The sequence below is a fragment of the Macaca nemestrina genome, chromosome 1, assembly GCF_043159975.1.
Source record: "Macaca nemestrina isolate mMacNem1 chromosome 1, mMacNem.hap1, whole genome shotgun sequence".
In the NCBI taxonomy this organism is placed as follows: domain Eukaryota; kingdom Metazoa; phylum Chordata; class Mammalia; order Primates; family Cercopithecidae; genus Macaca; species Macaca nemestrina.
Window position 1 is genome coordinate 186,726,251 of NC_092125.1, and position 24,154 is coordinate 186,750,404.

Below are 24,154 nucleotides of genomic sequence, written 5' to 3' on the forward strand. Positions count from 1 at the left end.
AAATCCTGAGTGGGTCTCATAGAGTTCTCATTCATTTAAATCACAAGAACAGTCTTGTGTCAGTAATTAAACTGTCTGGCCCAGTGTGGTAATGAAACTTTCAAATGCTTATCCACTTGAGCTTTTCTTTCCATCCCGGCTTGGTACTTCTTTGGGCCTAGAAGCCAGCAATGGGCAAGGGGTTTATCGTTGACTTATTCTTACTGACCAGCTCCCCAATACCCAGCAGCTGCTGTTTCTGGCCCTTCCAGGAATAGTTTTAGGAGGAAAGGGGATAAGGAGTAAAGGGCTGGTAATATTGTGATCATACCAAAGGGCTTGGTGGATATTCCATGCTTCCCTTTCTCTCAAGGAGAGACTCCCTTTCTTGGAGACTCTCTCACTAGAACTTTCCAGTGGTGATTCAGGGAACAAGAGAATCTTTGTCCTTAGGCAGAGTCTTTTTCAAGCTGGTCCCAGAGCTCTCCCTCTTGCCAGTTAATTGGTTCAAGGGCACAGTTGCACATCCTTGCCTTGCCTCTGCTACTGTCCTCTGCCTTTCTGTCTGTTCTGAGTTACAGCCTTTCACGTTAGTCCTGTACTCCCCAATCTCCAAGGAGCACAAGTCAAATCATCTAAGTGATTCTCTTGAAGCCTCTTGTTTAAGATGGGGGAAGCACCCTTCCTTTTCCATGGCACTCTGGCATTCCAACAACAGTTTAAAGAATTTTTTCTCTCAAAATTCTTAAGCGTCTCCTCTTCAATCCTTCGCCATTTTTTTGCATTATTACTTTATATGATGAACTAAGAGTTGCAAAACTGGTTTTCAGAAATCTCCTTAGCAAATGTTTTACTGGTAGTTTAGCAGCTCACTTTATAATAAAGATATATGATATATGTATTTGGTTCCTCTGCCTCTGGGGCCTCAGCTCACCCTAAAACAGAGAGTCCCATTTTAAAATTCTGTTACATAGCCCAGTGGCAAATTGGCTTTGACCTGAGGGTAATAATGACCAGGAACAAACATAGAACAGAAAAAAATTAAACTGGATATGATATCTGAGTCCCTTCCCTCCCTCATCCTCACAGGGACCAGCTGGGTGAGATGTCGTACACCACAATGTGCATCAAGGAGACGTGCCGATTGATTCCTGCCGTCCCATCCATTTCCAGAGATCTCAGCAAGCCACTTACTTTCCCAGATGGATGCACATTGCCTGCAGGTCTTTATGTTCTTTTCCTAAGCAGTTCCTAGAGGCTGTGGGATCCTGGAGACCACAGTGACAAAGATTAGTGAGTCTCTTAACACTTGGAGAAATCAAAAGATAATGCTAACGAGTGGCTTAGGTTTAATCACCTATGAGGAGCTCAGAAGATAATGCTTTGATCAGATGTGAATTTCAATGACTTTCTCAAAGGCACATAGCCAGTTGCAGCAAAGCTAAGCCCAGAATCCATGTCTCTGGAATCCAACCCAGGGTCTCTTCCATTATGGGACATCATTTCTAAGATAACCTTTGTTTGACTGAGTTTGAAACCCAGCTGAAATTTCATAGAAAATAGCACCAGTATCTTTATCTGAAAGACCAAGGGGGATCTTTGACCTCATCATCATATCACCTTTATAAATGTGCAACATTTAATAGTTCATATAGAGCCTTTAAACCCATTATCTCATTTTTCCCCTTGGAATCCAGTGTTAACAGATGCTTATACAATGACTTACAGTTTACTGAACACATTTAAATACTTTTGATGTGGCCAGAAATCCAAAGGGAGCCCCAGTGTATAGATGAGGTTAACTGATGTGAGCAGAGCTAGAACTCGTGCAGAGGCCCTGAGTCTGGAGCCTAGAGCTCTTTGGAACAACACAGGTTTTTGACCAGGGCTTATAGGAAGCAGAGGGGCCATGTGAGATATATTTTCACTTCTCTGATTCAATGTTCTGTTAATTCATGTCTTAGGAAGCAAGCCAACAGGATTGCTTGTGGCAAACACCTACAGCCTGTTACTGTAACTTTGCTGACAGACCCAGAATTAATTTCTGGAAACTAGAATTATTTCTGGAAACCAAATAACCCTCAGATTCTCTCTCCTTTGTTTTGTACTCTGTTTCTCCCCAAACCACATGGATATTTGCCAAAATTCTCTCTACTTTCCATATGTGAACGGCACCAGTAGAAATTTGTCACTGTATCTGCATGATGGAATCACAGTTCTGTGCTTTTTTTTTCTTTTTTTGTTTTCTTCTCGAGATGGACTTTTGCTATGTAGCCCAGGATACAAGATAGTGGCGTCATCTCTGCTCACATCTACCTCTGCCTCCCAGGTTTAAGAAATTCTCCTGCCTCAGCCTCCCAAGTAGCTGGAATTATAGGTGCACACCACCACGCCTGGATAATTTTTGTATTTTTATTAGAGATGGGATTTCACCATGTTGGCCAGGCTGGTCTCAAGCTCCTGACCTTGAGACCAGCCCTCCTCAGCCTCCCAAAGTAGTGGGATTACAGGCGTGAGCCACCGCGCCCAGCCAGTTCTGTGCTTTAATATCCAAACTGTCTCCAGGAGGAGCTTAATAGTCCATTAAGAGGTATTTAGGGCAGGCACAGTGGCTGATGCATATAATCCCAATATTTTGTGAGGCCAAGGTGGGAAGATTCCTTGAGGTTAGGAGTCTGAGATTAGTCTGGGCAACATAGGGAGACCCTGTCTTTACAAAAGAAAAATCACCAGGCATGGTATTGCATGCGTGTATTCCTGCCTACTTGGGGGGCTGAGGCAAGAGGATCACTTGAGCTCAGAAGTCGAGGTTACTGTGAGCAATGCTCACACCATTGCTCTCCAGCCTGAGTGACAGAGCCAGACCCTGACTCTAAACAAAAACAAAAAACAAATATTTAAGTAATTTCCAAACATAGCAGAAAACATAAGCATGGTTTATCACTTCGATATGACACCAACAGCTACTTAAGATAGAATCATGAATTAAGTAAATTGTTGTGTGGAAAGCTAAGGTGCCAACCCAAGCCGCATCTTCTTAGGTGTTCCTCACTGGTGTCATCAGCTACAGCAGGCAGAGCATTGCCAGGAGCTAGGTCTTCCCTTCAAGAACCAAAGTCTTGTTTAAGAGCAGTATAACAGTAGCCCACAACTTGCTGTTTCTCCTGCAATCTCTTTTATTTCCCTCCTTTCTCAGGGATCACCGTGGTTCTTAGTATTTGGGGTCTTCACCACAACCCTGCTGTCTGGAAAAACCCAAAGGTATGATTCTCTCTTGTACGTAAATACTTCCAAGAACTAATGCTGTGCAAGTCACTTTTTGGTAGCTAAGCACAGAAGTGGCTATATAATTAAAGGAAATGACACAAAGTAAACAAAAATAAACATAAAAGCCAAAAGAAATGTAGAACTATTCTATGTTCTTGAAACACTCTTGACGCGTATCAGTGATTTCTTTCACAAAAGCCACTAAGGTTTAAGATCTATTACATGTAATAGGAAGCTGGGGTGTATGTCTCTGTAACAATTGGCCACATAATCATTTAGGCTTGATTTCTAAGTGGATGCACATCCATTTCTAGGTGGATGTATCTCCATAGTGAAAATAATACCACTTGCCATAGTACTTTTGTTTCCCTGGGTATCAGACAAATCAACTGGGAGGCTGTAAGGTCTGCAGGTATGAAGGTGCACTGCCCAGTGTAGTAGCCACGGGCCACATACGGCTACTGAGCACATGAAATGTGGCCAGTTGGAATTGAGTTGTGCTGTAAGTGTAAAATACGCGCTGGATTTTGAAGATGTAGTACCCTAAAAAAAGGTGAAACATTTCCTTTTAGTAATTATTTATATTGATTACAGGTTGGAATGAAAATTTTTGATTAAATAAACTCTATTAAGATTAATTTCACGTTTTAAAAATGTGGCCACCAGAACATTTTAAATTACACATGCAGTTCACATTATATTTCTCTTGATCAGTGCTAGTTAGTAGGTGAAGAAATGTGTTCATGTTGTTTTGGGGATGGTGGTGGGCTTGTCCTCTCATTTCAGGTCTTTGACCCCTTGAGGTTCTCTCAGGAGAATTGTGATCAGAGACACCCCTATGCCTACTTACCATTCTCAGCTGGATCAAGGTGAGAACAATTTGACGTTGCTCAAAGTATCCAAAGATGTTTACTTGAGAGTAGTTTATTCCTATCAGCTCCTCAGCTCTATAAATTCTTCCAGGGAACCATAGATCTTGGTGCCTATTTGAGCCCCAAAGGATCAGTTAGTTTTACAAAGGACAATCCTATTCTCTGTCACCTCCTTTTTGGCTGTGCCTCGAAAGCAGTCCCACAATGTAAGCTACTGCTCATAGGCTCAATGCAGTCCACCTTCAAAGCGAGATAAATAATTTCATGAGTAACTCCAACTGCCACCTTGTTATAGGGAAGGCATCATGTTGGAGCCTCCCAGCTCACATTCTCACAGTAAACAATTTCAGTCTAAAGTTGAAAAGTTTCAATGGCATTAGGTGGAAAAATGTCGCTTTACTGTGTACTTTAGACTTCTTGTGCTAGTATTTTAATATAGTCAGAAGACACATCATTTTTTCAAGTATCACTTTCTTTCCCTCTTGTCTTCAGGAACTGCATCGGGCAGCAGTTTGCCATGATTCAGTTAAAGGTGGCCGTTGCTTTGATTCTGCTCCACTTTAGAGTGACTCCAGACCCCACCAGGCCTCCTACTTTCTCCAACCACTTTATCCTCAAGCCCAAGAATGGGATGTATTTGCACCTGAAGAAACTCTCTGAATGTTAGATCTCAGGGTACAATGATTAAATATACTTTGTTTTTAAGTTAAATTTACAGCTAATGATCCAAGCAGATAGAAAGGGATCAATGTATGGTGGGAGGATTGGAGGTTGGTGGGATAGGAGTCTCTGTGAAGCTACACATGATCCAAAATCATTTCTAGGTACACAGTGTGTCAGCTAGATCTGTTTCTATATGACTTTGGGAGATCTTCAGATCTTTTCTGTTAAACTTTCACTACTGTTAATGCTATATACACCAATAGACTTTCCTATATTTTCTGTTGTTTTTAAAATAGTTTTCAGAATTACGCAAGTAATAAGTGCATGTATGCTCACTATCAAAAATTCCCAACACTAGAAAAGCATGTAGAATAAAAATTTTAAATCTCACTTCACATAGCCTAGATTCTATGCCCTGACCAATCCTACTGCTTTTCCTGAAAACAGAATAATTTGGTGTGCATTCTTTCAGCTGTTTCCTATACATTTTTTATGTAAAATACAGCAATGTGTTCATATAGATGTGATCATTCCTATATTGTTATTGATTTTTTCACTTAATAAAAATTCACCTTATCCCTTATCATGGCTTTATGGTATTCTGTAGTATGAATGTACTATAATTTATTTAACTATTTTCCTTATTGGGCATTTAAGTTATTTCTAGTTTTTTAAAAACAGGTTTGTTGGCCATTTATGTTTATATTTGTTTTGTTCTCTGTGATTTGTCTGTACACTGTTTATGCTTGTTTTTCTGTGGAATTGTCTTTTTCTTATTGGTATGGGTTCTTTATATATTATGGATAATAATCCTTGATTATAACTATTTTTTGTAATTTTTCCCATTCTGTCACTTTTCATAAAAAAATGTATTCATGATGTCTTTTACTATATAAAACCTTTTAAATTTTCATGAAGTAAGATACTTATATTTTTTAAGGTTTCTGGGTTTTGAGCCCTGGATAAGAAAACCTTTTATCTAGAATATTATATATTCTGCATATTTTCCTGGTGGTAATCTTGTACAGCCTAAAGGGAAATGTCTTCATAATTTCCAGATTCATCACTCATTTGAGCCTAATCAGAAATTTAGACTTGTCTTTAAGTGCAGGAGGAGGCCTTTGAAGGGCTTTCATCAGGTGAGATACGAGGTGAAGTACATTTTAAGCAAGTTTTACATCCATTATACGGAGAATAAGTAAGTGCATTAGAAGGGGCAAGAGTGGGGAAACAGGGAAACCAGTTAGGAAGCTGTTGCAATGTACAGAGGAGAGATGGTGGTGGCTTGGCAAGGGTGAAGTTGAAGGGAAATGAATGTGAAATGGATTTGGGTGGCATTTGGTAAAGAAGCTAGGACTCATTAATTGGAAATAGGTGGTTAGGGACTGGGAGAAATCTAAGATTAGGAAGACTAACCAAAGATATCCTATTTGATTATAGGAACAGTTTTGACAGTACTTGTGACTGGTTTGCTCTCACTATGTAGTCATCAGTACTTTGCCTTGCTGGACATTTTGGTTATGACTAAATCCTATAGTAAAAGTGGTGTAGGCCCCTGAGGCATCTAATAAGGAGAGAGGCTAAGTATGAGAAAGAAGGTAGCTTGTGAGACCAAGAATTCCCTTAACCACATAGAAGAGTCACCATGCTTAGTGTGACAAAACTCATATCCTGCCAAGAGTTTATGAGGGGATAGAGAGGATTCAGTTCTCAAAGGTAGTGGCCTCAAATACCCCATATAAAAATATCTGGCAGGGTTCAAATAACTGATATAGATCCTATTTTCCTGTTGCCTTCTCTGTGTCCATATGCACTATTTGGAAAGATAACTGTGTTAGCCTATTTTCACACCACTATAGAGATACTACCCAAGACTGGGTTATTTATAAAGAAAAGAGGTTTGACTCACAGTTCGGCATGGCTGGGGAGGCCTCAGGAAACTTACAACCATGGGAAAAGGGGAATCAGGAACGTTTTACATGGCAGTAGGTGACAGAGCTAGCATTTGAAGAAGGAACCATCAAACACTTATAAAACCCTCAGATCTCCGGGTACTCACTATCACAAGCACAGCATGGAGGAAACTACCTCCATGATCCAGTCACCTCCCTCCCTCCACATGTGGAGATTACAGGTCCTTCCCTCAACACATGGGGATTACAGTGAGATTTGGGTGGGGATACAGAGCCAAACCATATCAATCACCAATAATTGGGGGCAGCTTTCCCTGACCACCAGTTTAATTTGTAACCTATGTCCAGCGCTTTAGCATGGAGTAAGGGTAAGTGGAAGCCTACAGCCCCTATGGTCATGTGTGCTTGGTGCATTCTAGAACTTACAGCAATAATTATATTTGTGGTGAGCCTTGCCATTTTCTTTATAAATTAACTCAGATGGCCCGCGGGAAATTTGAATGACTCTTGATTACTGAACTGTAAATGATGTGACACCCTTCCTAGTCAATACTACCCTTTATACTGCTTCTATTTTAAAGGACACATCCCAGTCCATGTTTAAAACATAAGCTATTTGTGGCAAAGGTGACTCAATGTCCCTTGAACATCCTTTCTCCACTCCTACAGAAATAGAAATGTTAGCTGAGCTCGTGGTTGCCATAATTCCCGGCGTCTCTTTCAATGAGATGTGTCATGTGACTAGATTTTGAGCAGAACTGTGAGCAGAAGTGATGTGTACAACAGCCAGCTAATATCTTCAAAAGGAAAAGTACATGCCTTCCCTTTTGCTTTTATCTCCTTCCCACTTTCGTAAAGGCGACTGGTGGTAGGAGCTAGAGCAGCTATCTTAGATCTTTCACTGAAAGCCATATATTGAAAAGAGCAGGACAACAGTGTAGAAGGAGCCTAGGTGCCAGGATGACCTTGTAGAGCAAACTACTTGACTACCTCTGGACCATCTAACTTCGAAAGACGTTTATGTAGGAGACAAATGAATTATTATCTTGTTGAAACTCCTCTATACAGGACCTTTTTGTTAAAGTAAGCTGTCAGCTGTTACTGGTGTGATCAGTGCTTTCTTTTCATTTCCTGTCTATCCTGATAATCAAGATCGGTTTGCTTTTACTTGGTACAAACAGTATATTTCTACTGTTTGTTTCAGGGCTGTTTAAAATAACAATGGAAAATTGCTGGACAATACCTATATTGTTACTGATTTTTTCACTTAATAAAAGTTACCTCATTCCTTATCATGGTTTCATGGTATTCTGTAATGAGAATATACTGTAATTTATTTAACTATTTTCCTTATTTAATATTTAAGTTATTTAAAATTTTAAAAACATTTGTTGGCCATTTATGTTTATCTTTGTATTGTTCTCTGTGATTTATTGGTACACTATGTTTGTTTTTCTATAGAGTTGTCTTTTTCTTACTGATTTTTATGAGTTCTTTATATATTGTGGATAATAATCCTTGGTTATAACTCTTCTTTGTGATTTTTTCCCATTCTGTTACTTTTTATAAAACCGTTAAGAGGTTCATGAGAAAAGAAAGGAGTAGTTTTCATTACCAAATATCCAGTTGTAAACCAGAAATGGATGGGGTGGGCAAGCATCCTGAAGGAGCCACATAGGCTTGGACAAAATACTGTGACTCTTTCTTCTTGTTCCCTTCTTGTTCCTGGGAGGTGACACAGAAGCAAAAAAGAGTGCTCAGTTTCTTGAACAGTAACCTTAAACTTTTTCCATAAAGTATAATATGTCCAACCAAGTTGCCAGTTATATCAAGTGTTGTTTTTATTTTTTACCTTTTCTGAATCATAGACATTTTCCCAAATAGGAAGAATATCATGAATCTTCTCCAGAAACTTGTACATGCTCCTAGCACCAACAATGTGTCTATGATTTCATGGCATTGGTCAAGCATGAACCCATGTCTAGACCCAATTGAGAGCCCTTCCTCTGCCTAAGTATTAAGAACTTTGGCAATGTCCCTGTCTAGTAATGGAGGCACCCATTAGCTCAGGAAGCAAGTCATTTCATCCTTAGGCAGCTATCATTCACAAAAGTGTTTCAGAATACTGAACCCAAACCTTTCTTATGACTTTTGCCCATTGGCACACTCAAAATTTCTTTATAAATTGATAGTTTTCAGAGTTCTTTTATTACTTTTATATAATTGAATCTGTACCACCCGCCATGTGATGTATGTAGTATTATTGTTACACTCAATTCCAGATGAGTAAAGAGGAGTTCAACGAGATCAGGTGACATACCCAAGATCTCTCAGTCATTGAATAGCAGACCCAAAACTCTTGGAGCCTTGGCAACTATTTATGTATTTAGAGACAGTTCTCAGGTCTTTCTAAGTCCCCAGTGTTTTGGGTCTATGGTGTTGGCAAGTCAGATGAAGGCTTTCACTAACATCCACTACCACAGAGTCAACATGTGGAGACCTGAGGGTGTTCATGGCAGTCACCCTGGAACCAACTGTCTTCTGCAGCTACTCCCACAAGCTAAATTTTAGAAAATTTGGGTTTTAGGGTTCAAGTCACATTTGATTTCAAATCCTGGCTCCACTTCCTAGTAGCTGAATAATCTCCATGAGCTGTAGTTTTCTCCTGTCAAACTGACCATAGCAACACTTCCTTCATAATGTTATTGAGAAGATGAAAGGAGAGTTCTTATGTAAAGGCATAGTATAGTGTCTGTTATAGAGTAGACATTCAATAAAGTTTTGTTTCCTTATGGGAGTCTGAGACATATCCTTCTGGCTTTATTTCCATATTTGTGGTTTCCTGTGTTATTTGCTATTTGAAAACAGCATCTTTATTGTTCTGATCTCTTTGGGGGCCAGGGAAATTTCTCTTTCTATTGGTTTAGAAGATATCATGGACAACTGTGCTGTTTTCTGCATCCATAGAGACAAGATGGTGTCCCTTACCAGAAGGCATTGCCTTGATGCAATCTTTTGTCCAGTCTACCGAATTTGTTCAATTCCTCAAAGAAATTTTAAGTCTCTGGATTAGCATACATTTGAATGCTTAACATAATATTATAAAACATTTTAATGGAAATCATTCAATAGGAAAATAAAATAATCTAGAAAGAGTGTGTCAGTAAATGGGAAATCAATATTTAATTTTCAAAGATTCCATTCATGTGCATTTCCGAAATGCAGGGCTGGGATGGGGAAAGAACAGGAAGAGCTGCTAGTGATTGGTAGACACAGGTTATTTTATGTATTTTTTAAAAGAAGATGAGTTTTGTCTTCTTTACATGACATTCACTGTGGGGTCTGTAGTAGTAATTTATATGAATGCAACTCTTACATTTAAGGATCAGTGAGGAAAACAGAAACTGCAGTAGGTAGTTCAAACAGAGGAATATAACACAAGGAATTGTTTCTATAAGTGTTGGAAGACTGAAAAAGAAAAAAAAAAAAAAAGCAACTGTGCTCAGCTATCTAAGGAGGGCACCCTGCATGGCAGCAACGAAACCATAAACAAAAACAAAGAATGAATATTATTAAAGTCAGGAAAACATTGACATCTTGGAGAAAGAGGGGGTTTGTGATAGGAAGGCAGGCATGAGGTTTTTAGCAGTGCTAGTCATGTGCAATTTTTTCTTTTAAACCAGGTAGCAACTATATGGCTGTTTGTTAGACAACATTTTAAGCTGTACATCTGTTCCCTGTACTTTTTGAATGTGTTCTATGTTTCACCATTTTAAAAGTTTTTAAAACATGATCTTTCATGTCAAGTGATTGAACATCTTACTTGGGCAATCTAAGGTGGTAAAAGCTGGAGTCCTAAGAAGTCCATTTGCATCTTGGAGAAAGAGGGGTTTGTTATATTCCTGCCTTCCGTGACATAATTAAGGCAGGCAGACTATTCCTTCCGCAATTGTACCATTGCCTGAAGTGAGGAAAGGAATAAAATAGGGCATACTGAATACTGTGTGACTGACACAATGTTTTTCTATATAAGAACTAGTGATAATCTTTAAATAACATAGGACTCTAGCCTGCACCCTTACCCTCCCAAATGCACACAGACTATCTCAATGCACAATAACTCACTGATACCAGAAGAGAGAAATAATCAAATGTATAAGAAGAAAATTCAGGATGAAATAGGCATACAGATCTTACCAGGTAATAGAAGATCTATCCCCTAGGAGTTCCCTGATTTCATCTCGGCATCTCTGCTGATGCTCAGGTACTTTGCCAAGCAGTAAAGGATCCAGGAGATAGCACTGGATGTGGTGTCATGTCCTGCAATCATGAACGTTTTCACTTCAGCCTGGAGATCTGCTTCAGAGAAGTCTTTGATGTTTTTGCTCTAAAAAATTACAGTGATGATCTTTATCAAAGCTGGCTATGAATTGTTATCTTTTTCAATTGTAGCAATGATGATACAAAAAGTGTTTTAAATTCAAAATTAATACAACTAATTTGGCATATATTTTTCTATTTTACTTTTTTTCAAACCTTAACAGAACACCAGGCAATGTAAAAAGAAATGACTCAACAGAATTCCACTGGCAGAATAAATCGAGAGTCCCACTGACATTCATATTTTTTGATTTATTAATTCTACTTAAAGGAATAAACTCTAAGAAAATTTTTAAAAATTGCACAAGAGATTTATGTACAAGAATGTTTAATACCATAGTCAAAAGAAGGGAAGACCGTAAGTGGCCAAAAATAGAGAAAGGTAAAATAAAGTATGGACCGCCCATAAAATGGGACGTTATGTAGTAACTAAAATTATGTCTTTGAATAACTTCTTAATGATAAGGGAAAAGCTCATGATTTCATATTAGGTGAAAAGAGCAGTATTAGAAATGTATTACATAGGTATATGTGAGATAATAGTAATTTAAAAATATACAAGTTGAATAGACAAAATATTGAAGGAAAATAGTAGTATTACCAAATGGGATTGCAGGCAGTTTTAATTTCCTTTACTGTCTGTTTAATTTTGTTTAACAATTAATGTGTACTATTTTTCCACCAACAACAGGCAAGCCAAGAGCCAAATCATGAATGAGCTCCCATTCACAACTGCCACAAAAGAATAAAATATCTAGGAATATATCTAACAGGGGAAGTGAAGGACCTTTTCAAGAAGAACTACAAACCACTGCTCAAAGAAATCTGGGATGACACAAACAAGTGAGAAAACATTCCATGCTCTTGGGTAAGAAGAATCAATATCATGAAAATGGCCATATTGCCCAAAGCAATTTATAGATTCAATGCTGTTCCCCTTAAAGTACTACTGAGATTCTTCATAGAATTAGAAAATCTTTTAAAATTCATATGGGACTGGGTGCAGTGGCTCAAGCCTGTAATCCCAGCACTTTGGAAGGCCGAGGCAGGAGGATCACTTGAGGTCAAGAGTTCAAGACCAGCCTGGCCAACATGATGAAACCCCATCTCTACTAAAAATACAAAAATTAGCCAGGCATGATGGCTGGCATCTGTAATCCCAGCTACTCGGGAGGCTGAGACACAAGAATCACTTGAACCCGGGAGGTGGAGATTGCAGTGAGCTGGGAGCACACCACTGCACTCCAGCTTAGGCAACAGAGTGACAGTCAGTCTCAAAAAAAAAAAAAAAAAAATCATATGGAACCAAAAAGAGCCTGAATAGCCAAGACAATCCTAAGAAAACAAACAAACAAACAAAACAAAGCTGCAGGCCTCTTCAAGTTATACCACAAGACTACAGTAAGTAAAAAAGCATGGTACTGGTGCAAGAACAGACACAGAGACCAATTGAACAGAATAGGGAACCCAGAAATAAGACTGCACGCCTACAACCATCTGATCTTCAGCCAAGTCAACAATAACAAGCAACGGAAAAAGGATTCCCTATGTAATAAATCATGCTGGGAGAACTGGCTAGTCATATGGAAAAAATTGAAACTTCCTTATATTATGTGCAAAAATCAGCTCAAGATGGATTAAAGACTTAAATGTAAAACCCAAAACTATAAAAACCCCAGACAAAAATCTAGGCAATACCATTCAGGACAAAGGCGTGGGCAAAGACTTCATGACAAAGATGCCAAAAGCAATACCATTTGACCCAATGATCCCATTACTGGGTGTATACCCAAAGGAATACAAATCATTCTATTATAAAGATAAGTGCACACATATGTTCACTGCAGCACTATTCACAATAGCAAAGACATGGAATCAACTTAAATGCCCATCAATAACAGACTGGATAAAGAAAATGTGGTACATATACACCATGGAATACTATGCAGACATTAAAAGGAATGAGATCATGTCCTTTGCAGGGACATGGATGGAGCTAGAAGCCATTATCCTCAGAAAACTAACACAGGAAAAGAAAACCAAATACCACATGTTCTCACTTATAAGTGGGAGCTGAATGATGAGAACACATGGACACGGGGTGTAGGAACAACACACCTGGGGCCTGTTGGAGGGTGGGGGCTGGGAGGAGGGACAGCATCAGGAATAGCTGATGAGGCCAGGCATGGTGGCTCATGCCTGTAATCCCAGCACTTTGGGAGGCTGAGGTGGGCAGATCATTTGAGGTCAGGAGTTCGAGATCAGCCTGGCCAACATGGCGAAACCCGGTCTCTATTAAAAATACAAAAATATTAGCCAGGCCTGGTGGCAATGCCTGTAGTCCCTGCAACTCGGGAGGCTGAGGCAGGAGAATCGCTTGAACCCGGGAGGCAGAGTTTGCAGTGAGCCAAGATCGTGCCACTGTACTCCAGCCTGGGTGACAGAGTGAGGCTCCATTGAAAAAAAAAAAAAAGAATGAATGCTGGGCTTAATATCTAGATGATGGGATGGTCTGTACAGCAAACCACTATGGCACACGTTTACCTATGTAACAAACCTGCACATCCTGCACATGTACCCCTGAACTTAAGAGTTGGAAATCAAAAAGAAAAAAGATATTAACTAAAAATAAAAACAATGTGTGCTATTTTTTCTAATCAGAAAATGTGATTTTATTTTATTATTATTATTTTTAGAGTTGATGTCTTGCTCTGTCACACAGACTGGAGTGCAGTGGCATGATTAGCTTTGAATTCCTGTTCAAGTGATCCTCCCACCCCAGCCTCCAAAGTAGTTAGGCCTACAGGCACTGCTGCCACACCTGGATAATTTTTAAATTTTTTTTAGAGATGGGGTCTTGCTATGTTGCCCAGGCTTGTCTCAAACTCCTGGCCTCAGGTGACTCTCCCTCTGTCTCCTGAGTCGCTGGATTACAGGTATGAGCCACCATGCTCAGCAGAAAATAAATTTTTTTTAACAAGTCATTAGTTCCTGGCAATTCTAGGTCACTTCCAAATCCACCTTATTTTGCAGTGCCCTGTTCTTAGTAGTCCTGGTTTAGGAAGACTTGTGTTTCACATGATAAAGGTAGCCAAAACAATGAAAGTTGAGTTCACAGAGTATTTATTTTTGTTCCCTCACGGAGTATTTATTTATTTTTGTTCCCTCACATAATTCAGCACAATTAAATTCAGCAAATATTTATTGAACACTTGGAGATGATGAAGGAAAATGATGATGTGAACACCATGTTCACATGGTGTCATCTGGTTCAATGGAAACGGCATGGGATTTGGACTGAACCAGAATTGTCTTAAATCCTGGCTTTGTTAGTTTTAGGCATGTCATCTTGAGCAGTTGACTTCACTTTTTGAGCCACCATTTCTCTTCCTTAAATAAAGATATTATTTATAATAAAGGTTGAAGGTGCTTGGCACACAAGTTCTGCCTTTAGCAGTTAGGAGTAAAATGTCTTCCATAGCCAAATTTTAGTCTCAATATCGTCCCATCAGCAGGAAAATAGCCACTCAGTTCCTTTGTTCTTTTAAGGCATCTAGTCTGTTTCCTATTAAAATGGTACTTAGTAAGGGGATTCTAAGTTTAGAAATTAATCAGAACCATTTTTCTAAGGTAAATGCAATTTGGCACATTGCCTCCATTAAAGGACGCTTGTGCAAAAATGACACAGTCTCTCATTTTTGGGGGAGCCAGGCAGATTACACAGGGCGTAGGAAGGCAAAAGAGGAAATACACAAGGTGGATAAGCTAAGGTTGTGTGGGTAAAGCATCACTTAGTTCATCCGGTTCCATAGCTCGGAGGACCACGCCTTTAACCATAGATGGCATATTTAACAGGGCACCGGGACCCAAGAACCAGGGAGGGAAAACAGCCAGAAGGATGCTCCCCTGTCTTGTCCTCCACCCTGGGTCATATGGAAAGGAAGGAGACTAAAAGAACTCTCACATCTTTTTCTAGATGGGTAACAGGTTATCTTCAGCTTGCACCCCTCTGGAGTGCACTCTGAGACACTGGAACTTCTTTAACCTCAGGACTTCAAGAAGAAAAGCAACTCATTTTCTTTTGCACAAGTGCATGGCATTTTTACTAAACCTTTGCAAACATTGTAAGACCAACCCAACTCTTTTAACAATCATATCAGGTGGGCCCAAAAAAGAATAGTTCCCCCAAATTAGAGAAGTAACCTCCAGGGAAACTAGACACGGGAACATGACTTTGAGATAAATTGTAGATTTTACCCTTGTTGGATTTGTTTGAGAAAGATGTATATAAATGAATCAGAAGAAAAGGTAAGGGACATAACCTTGGTTTTACAGTTTTTGGAAAACAAGAATTAGTATCCTTCATTCATGCCATCAATGTCTTTATGTGGGATAAAGACAGGGAAGTAAAAATGGGGGGGAAAACATATGAACATCTAGGAAAAGAGATGACTGTTAATATGAGATTCACTTTCTGCAGAAGTCCAGGTGAAATGAACCTGTAAAATACCTTGAGTTCTAAGGGTAGGAAGATACCTTACGGCATTCATTCTCTCAGGCCCTAGTGTATTCTCTCTGTCTTTCTCTCTGTTCATAGACTTCAATATAAAACAACTGCCCTCTAGACATTTCCCTTTGTGTACCACACAGACACCTCAGGACCCCAGCAAATCCAAACCTGATCTATCCCTTCAACACCAGATAGCCTCCTCTTCCTCTATCCACTTAAAGACATGACTATATTCCCTATTCCCTGTCAAAAGTTGGGACCCCTTCTTAACTAATTCCTCATTCTCGTCCTCCAAATCTACTTGTTGGAAGATAATTCTGGCATTTCTTCGGAAACAGTTAAAAGAGACTGATAGAATTGTTAAGGATGTTTCCAAAACTATTTTGGGAAGAATGTATGTATCTTTACATTTAGGGCTAATAAGCATGAGCCTTTCTACTCTAGACATTCCAGGGTCCTAAAAAATAATGTCTAGGAGTGACATCAGCAAAAATGCTAGATAGGAACTGTCCAGGGCCATCCCTTCCCAAAGCAAAAACAAAAATTATCTGGCAAAAAAACTGTTATAGTCAACTTTAGCAGAATTCTGGAAGACAGTTAGTTGTTTACAGCAACCAAGTGAGCACTTAATCAGAAGAAAGGCCACTGAAAAAGAATAGAAAAGATTGGTGGCATTGTAATTTAGCCTTGCCCCACATCCCTCTCCAGTGCCATGGCAATCTTGAAGATGGCAGCTTGCATTCTCAAGGGGTTCTGATTCCTGGATCCTAGAGAAAGCAGAGTGGTCCTTGTTCTCAAGGAATTTTGTTTGTTTTGACGTCTGTGTGGGTTTTCTAAAGGACTGGGGCTTGCCTATGTTTTACCTAACTCAGAATTCTCTCAGGGCAGGGAAGTGTTCCTCAAAAACATTGAGAAGCAAAAGAACTATCACTGCTTCCTGGGACAAAAAAGAATAATTGAGGCAATAATAAACACACTGAAACCTAGAAGGAAAAGCCGGGAATGGGAATTTTTTTTGGAATCAACGCTTTAAGATGTTCTCACATATAACAGGGTACCTACACATACACAGGGTAGACTGCATGCTTGGAAAAGACATGATAAGACCATAGGCTTTTAACTTTGACTAGTCCTTACACAAAGTGCAAGAAGAAAGAGAAAGCTAAAAAGGCAAACTTGTAAATGCCCTGATTAAATACTAAAGGTGTATTTAACACAGAACCAACCAGGAAAGACCTGGAGAATATTTTTATTTTCTTTTCTACTTTTTTTCTTTTATTCCTTTTTTTCTTACATGACATTTAAAATGTTCAGTTTTAAACAAAAAAAATTACAAAGCATATAAAAGAAACAAAGGATGTATGACTTATGCACAAGAAAAATAAATGAAAAGAAACTGTTATTGAGGAAGCGTAGATGTTGGACTTACTAGACAACTTTAAATCAACTGTCTTAAATATGCTCAAAGACCTAAAATAAACCACAGCCAAAGATGAAACAAAACCAAAATACTAATGTATGAACAATAGAGAATATTAACAAAGACATAGAAGTTGTGAACAGAAACAAATAAAGTTCCGGAACTGGAGTATACAGTAACTGAAACAAAAAGTTTATAAGGTTTCAGCAGTTGATTTGAGCAGGGAGAGAAAAAATTAGCAGTTGGAGATAGGTCAATTGAGATTGTTGAATCTGAGGAGCAGAAATAGAAAACAGAATGAAAAAAATGAATGGTTCTAAGACACCTGTGGGATACCCTCAAGCATACTAACATATGCATAATTGAAGTCCCAAAAGAGAGAAGAGAGAGAACTAACACTGAAGAAATAATGACTGAAAATATCCAAAATTTGAGGAAAGACATGAATCTATAGGAAAAGAAGCCCAATGAACTACAAGCAGGATAAACTCAAAGAGATTCACCCTGAGACACATTAGAATCAATTTGTTGAAAGCCAAAGATAAAGAGAAAATCTGGAAAGCAGCAACAGAGAAGGTGACTCATCTCATACAAGAGATCTTCAATAAAATTAACAGCCTATTTCTAATCAGAAACCATGGAGGTCAGAAGGCAGTGAGATGAAATATTCAAACTGCTGAAAGGAAAAAAAGCCAACTAGGAATTATATATTTAGCAAAATGATCCTTCAAGAATGAAAGAGAAATTATGACATTCCCTATAAACAAAAGTTGAGAGGGTTTGTTTTTAATAGACCTACTCCACAAGAAGTGCTAAAGCAGGCCTTTCAGGCTGAAATGAAAGATCACTAAGCAGTAACTCAGAGCCATGTAAAAAAATGAACACTGGTGAGGGTAACTACATAGGTAAACATAAAAGTCAGTATTATTGTATCTTTGGTTTTTAATTCCTCTTTTTGCTTACATGGTATACATACACATGCATAAAACAACAGTTATAAATCTATGTTATGGGCACACAATGTATAAAGATGCAATCTGTGACAATAACAATATATAGAGATGGAGATGTATAGGATGAGAATTTTTGGATACTATTGAACTAAATTTGTATTAATTTAAACCAAGTTGATATAGCTTTAAGATATTAATTGTAATCCCACATTAACCACTATGAAAATAACTAAAAATATACAGATAAGGAAATGAGAAGAGTAACATAAAAATGTCACCATACGAAAAAACAAAAATTAATTAAACACCAAAGTAGGCAGTAATGGAGGAAGTGAGGAACATAAAATATAGATGACAGGCTGAGCACAGTGGTGACACTTGTAGTCTCAGCACTTTGGGAGATGGATGGGGAAGCATTGTTTGAAGCCAGAAGTTTGAGACCAGCCTGGACAACATAGTGAGACCCTTGTCTATACAAAAGAAAAAATTATCCAGGCATGGTGGTGCAGGCCTATAGTCCCAACTACTCAGGAGGCTGAAGTGGGAGAATTACTTGAGCCCAAGAGCTAGAGGATGCAGTGAGCTATGATGGCACCACTGCACCCTACCCTAGGTGACAGAGCAAGATGCTATCTCTAAAAAACGGTATAAGACATATAAAAAACCAACAGTGAAATGTCAGAAATAAGTGCTTCCTTATCAGTAATTATTTTAAATGTAACTGGGTTAAACTATTCAATTAAAAGGCAGAGATTGGCAGAATGGACTAAAAAATGGGATCCACTAATATGCTGCTTACAAGAGACTCACTTTAGCTCTGAAGAAACAAAGAGGTTAAAAGTGAAAGGGTAGAAAAGGTGTTCTATGCAAACAGTAAGGAAAAGAGAGCAGGGTGATTATCAGTTAAATATACTTTAAAATATTGTGACATAAAGAAAGACATTATGTATTGTTAAGGAGTCAATCCATCAAGAAGATATAACAGTAATAAATATATACATATATACCTAACAATAGAACCCCACAGTATATGAGGCAAGCTGACAGCATTTAAGGGAAAAATAGACAGTTCTAACATTATAATTGGAGAATTCACTACATCCCTTTCAATAATGGACAGAACAATACAAAAAATTAATAAGGAAATAGAGAACTTGAACAACACTATAATTATGCCAAACAGACATGTTCTAAATGCTCCACCTAACAACAGCAGATTACATGTTCTTCTCAAGAGTGCATGGGTCATTTTTCAGCATAGATCATATGGTAAGTCACAAAAAAAGTCTCAATAAATTTAAAAAGATTGAAATCATACAAAAATACCTCTCCATAGAATAAAAGTAGAAATAGAATAAAACTAGAAATCAGTATCAGAAGTGAAACAGGAAAATTCACAGAACATGAATATTAAACAAGACATGCTTAAACAACCAAAGGGACAAGGAATAAATCATAAGAGACATTAGAAAATATTTCAAGGCAAATGAAAATGAAAACAATATACCCAATGTTATGGAAGTCAGCAAAAGCGGTGCTTAATGAGATTTTTATAGCTTAAATATCTTCATTTAAAAAATAAAGTCCTTAAATCAATACCCTAACTGTATACTTTAATGAACTGGAAAAAGAAGGGCAAATGAAACCCAAAGCTACTGAAAGAAAGAAATAATAAAGATTACAGCTGAGATAAATAAAATAAAAACAGGAAAACAACAGAAAAAAATCAACAAATAAAAATTATTTCTTTGAGAAGATTAACAAAATTGACAAAACTTTAATTAGATTATCAAGAAAAGTGAGAAGAATCAAGTTACTACAATCAGAAATGAAAGTAGGGACATTACTATCAACTTATTATTACAGATAATAAAAGGATTATAAGAGGACACCATGGACTACTCCCTTGGACTCCGTGGTTGTCTGTTAGTGGGAGATCCTTGTTGCTGTCCCTTCACCTCCTTCAACCTTGCAGAACCTGAAAAGTCCCTGTCATATGTGAGTGCAGCTCCACATTGGCTAGGCTGATGTCCAGATTGGCAGTTCCTGCTAGGATCTCTACTGCCTGGAACATGGCCTCTAGCCTGATGGCAAGGCCAAGAGACAAGACTATTGTGGGAAGAAATGACTCCTTCAGTACCTTCTTCAGTGAGGCAGGTGCTGGCAACCATGTGACTAGGGCAGTGTTTGTAGATGTTGAACCTGGAGTCATTGACAAAGTTCACACTGGCACCTACTGCCAGTTCTTCCACCCTGGGCAGCTCATCACAGGCAAGGAAGATGCTGCCTATAACTATACTTGAGGGCACTATTGCATAGGCAAGGGGATTATATTGACCTCATCTTGGACTGAATTTGCAAGATGGTTGACTAGTGCACAGGTCTTCAGAATTTCTTGGTTTTTTACTGCTTTGGTGAGGGGACCTATTCTGGGTTCACTTCTCTGCTGGTGGAATGTTCTTTCTGTTGATTATGGCAAGAAGTCCAAGTTGGAGTTCTCCACATACCCAACCCCCCATTATTTCCACAGCTATAGTTGTATAATTCTATCTTCATCTCCCACATCACCCTGTGGCACTCTGATTGTGCCTTCGTGGCAGACAATGAGGCCATCTATGACATCTGTGGAGAAACCTTAATATTGAGTGCCCAACCTACACTAGCTTTAACTAGGCAGACTGTGTCCTCCATCATTGCTTCCCTCAGATTTGATGTAGCCCTGAATGTTAATCTGACAGAAGTCTAGACCAAACTGGTGCACTGCCTCTGCATCCATTTCCCTGTGACCACATATGCCCTCATCATCTCTGCTGAGAAAGCCTATCACGAACAACTTGCTGTAGCAAAGATCACCAATGCTTGCTTTGAGCCAGCCAACCAGATAGTGAAATGTGACTCTTGCCATGGTAAATACATGGCTTGCTGCCTGTTGTACCATTGGTACATGGTCCCCAAAGATGTCAATGCTGCCATCACCACCATCAAGACCAAGCCTACTATCCAGTTTGTGGATTGGTATCCCACTGGTTTTAAGGTTGGTATTAATTACCAGCCTCCCCGTGAGGTACCTGGGGGAGACCTGGTCAATGTATAGAGAGCTGTGTGCATGCTGAGCAACACCACAGCAGTTGCTGAGGCCTGGGCTTCCCTGGACCACACGTTTGACCTGATGTATGATAAGCATGCCTCTGTTCACTGGTATATGAATGAGTGGCTAGAGGAAGGAGAGGACATGGCTGCCCTTAAGAAGGATTATGAGGAGGTTGGAGCAGATAGCACAGAGGGAGAGGATGAGGGTGAAGAATATTAACCCTTTTCCTACAATTTTATACTCTGTTGTCTTGAGACTGTCCTATTTCTGTTCAGTGAAACTGTCTGTTCATTGTGGCCCTAAACTGTCAATAAAAGTGATGTTTCCATGTTAAATGTCAATAAAGAGGATACTATGAACAATTGTATGCTGACGAATTGTGTAACCTAGATGAATTGGACAAATTCTTGAAAGCACAAGAACTACCAAACTGACTCAAGAACAAGTAGAAAATCTGAATGGACCTATAGCTGGTAAGGTAAAGAGAATGAACTAGCAATCAAAAATCGCTAATAAAGAAAAGCACAGGACCTGAGTGCTTTGCTGATGAATTCTACCACACATTTAAAGATAAATTAGGGCCAATACTTCTAAAACTCTTCTATAAAACAGAAGAAGGAGAGAAGGAGCACTTCCTAACTCCTTCTATGATGCCAGCATTACCCTGATGCCTAAGCCAGACAAAATAGTACAAAAAAAGAAAAGTATGGCCCAATATTCCTTATGAATACAGATAAAAAAATTCTTCAAAAAATACTAGCAAATGGAGTCCAGCAGGATATTAGGCAATTTTACATAATGACCAAGTGGGATTTATTCCAGGAATGCAAGAGCACTTTAATAGAATGAAGAAAAAAACCACATGATGATCTCAGTTGTTACAGGAAAAATATTTTACAAAACATAACACCCTTTCATGATAAAAACTCAGTAAACTTGGATTACAGAGAAAGTTTCTCGACATGCTAAAAGGCATATATGAAAAACTTACAGTTAGTATTACACTGAGTGGTGCAAGACTCAAATCTTTCCCCCTACGATCATGACAGAGACATCTACTTTCACAACTTACATTCAACACTGTAACACTGGCTAGAGCAATTGGGCAATGAAAAGGAAAAAAGCCATCCAAATTGGAAGGAGAAAAACTACAGTTATCTGTATTCACAAATTACATGATCTTAAATATAGAAAATCCTAAAAAATCTGCAAGAAAACTGTCAGAGCTAATAAACAAATTCAGAAACTTTGCAGCATACAAAATCAACACACCAAAATCAGTTGTATTTCTGTACACTAGCAATGAACAGTCTGAAAAGAAAGTTTAAAAAACTCTATTTACAATAGCATCAAAACATAAAATACTTAAGAATAAATTTAACAAATGAAAAAAAAGACTTGTATACTGAAAACTAAAAAACACTGCTGAAAGAAATTAAAGAAAACGTACATAAGAAAAAAGACATCCATGTTAATAAATTGAAAGACAATACTGTGCAGATGACAATACTCTCCAAGTTGATCTGCAGATTCAATGGAATCCCTGTGAAAATCACATTGGCCTTCTTTGCAGAAATGGAAAAGCCAATTCTAACATTTCTATGATATTTTAAGGGAAACAAAACAGTCAAAACCACCTTGAAAAAGAACAGCAAAGCTGGAGAACTCATACATCTTGATTTCAAACTTACTGCAAACTTATAGTCACCAAAACAATGTGGTACTGGCATTAAGTGTAGATATCAGAGTCCAAAAATAAACCCATACATATGTTGTCAATTCATTTTCAACAAGGATGCAAAGGTGGTGATTCTGGCAGAGTGACCTGTGACATGAGAGAGCCATAGGCTGCTTGAAATTTTGCAGAAGCATGAAGAGAGGTGTGGAGGCATTTTATAACTGAGTGAGCCATCTAGGTAGCTGGGAGAATGAGGCAAAGGTCAGCCTTACATGCCAACAGGCAGTTGAGGAAAGCCCAGTAGGGGAATCCTACATACATCTTGCCACGGCCAAGAAGCAGCTTTGCAATTCCATGGAATTCCCACACTAGGGACCTGATGGAGAACTGGTGTCCATTTGCCAGAGCCTCCACCTGGCACTGGCCATTCCCAGAGGACAGGCATCATTGGTGGGCAAAGCATCTACGGTGAACACTCATCTCTGTGCAACACTGGCATTAAGCCAATTGTAAGCAAACCACCTCTGCATCCCCAACCCACTGTATGTTCACAGTGGTGGTAAGTGGTAGTCCTGGGGGTCTGAGGTAAGTAAACGTGATGGAAGCATCAGAAAAATTTTCGATGTAGGGAGAGACGGTTGCTTGGAAATGGATCAGAGAATTCTCTACAACAGCCCTCAATAGAGTCCTGACTATGATGTCAAGGAGGACATGGAATCTTTCCTTCTACATATCAAACGATGGATTTCCCTTAAAAATGCTTCAAGCTGTCCTTCCCTAATGCAATAGACAACCTTAGACTCTTTTGTTGCTGCTCTGTACTGGAAGCCCCTCTTGGTTTTTACCTTGTCTTTTCAGGAGAATCTTGGCATAGTTTGGGTCATGGACACTGAAGAACATCGTAAAGGGTCCAACCCACAAGGGAGCGGCACATGGGTATTTTTCCATCAGTTCATGATACACCTCAAACTCCTGTACTGGGTAAAACTGTCATAAGATAAGTCATGACTGGTTAGTAAATGTTGTCACCCCAGGAGAACCCCTTTCCCTTAGATGGACCACGTGCTAAGTTGAGGGCCTGTGGACACCACCCCATCAGACAGGTTCACAATTGCTGAAGGCATTGTTTTTTTCTCCATGTGTCTCCAGCACCTCCACAGAATCTTCCTGGCACAGGGCAAGTACTCAGGACCTGTTGCTGAGTGATTGGTCTTCTCACTCCAGCGTCAGCTTTGGAGATTTAAGTTCAAATCCCAATCTGACACTTATTCATTATCTAGGTCATCAGGGCCATGATTTCCTCACATGTATAATAGGAAGACCAAATATATTTCACAAAGCTGCCATGAAAATTAAGTGAGATTATAAACATAAAATTCCTGGTACAAGGTAAACCCTTAGTCACCACCGATTCCCTACCTCGTCTTT

The 24,154-nt window shown here is 38.9% G+C and overlaps 1 protein-coding gene, 1 long non-coding RNA gene and 2 pseudogenes across 3 annotated transcripts in view; 2 read left to right on the plus strand and 2 right to left on the minus strand.

Moving 5' to 3' along the window:
- CYP4X1 (cytochrome P450 family 4 subfamily X member 1) overlaps positions 1-5,364 on the plus strand; it is a 27,651-nt gene extending 22,287 nt beyond the window's left edge. For both annotated transcript variants that reach the window (XM_071093576.1, XM_011764084.3), the window contains 4 exons: positions 1,069-1,202; positions 3,176-3,240; positions 4,033-4,115; positions 4,611-5,364. In XM_071093576.1, coding sequence (XP_070949677.1) covers positions 1,069-1,202; positions 3,176-3,240; positions 4,033-4,115; positions 4,611-4,785 — 457 coding nt within the window. In that variant the 3' untranslated portion in view covers positions 4,786-5,364. The remainder of the gene's footprint in view (positions 1-1,068; positions 1,203-3,175; positions 3,241-4,032; positions 4,116-4,610) is intronic.
- CYP4A43P (cytochrome P450 family 4 subfamily A member 43, pseudogene) overlaps positions 1-24,154 on the minus strand; it is a 79,297-nt pseudogene that overhangs the window by 54,450 nt on the left and 693 nt on the right.
- Positions 1,131-23,340, minus strand: LOC139362415 (uncharacterized). Its single transcript, XR_011621289.1, has 5 exons — positions 23,046-23,340; positions 10,892-11,081; positions 8,310-8,419; positions 4,097-4,229; positions 1,131-1,247 (listed from the first exon to the last, which is right to left on the minus strand). It is a non-coding gene; the product is annotated as an uncharacterized lncRNA (long non-coding RNA).
- On the plus strand, positions 20,561-21,267 carry LOC105494980 (tubulin alpha-1C chain-like; annotated as a pseudogene).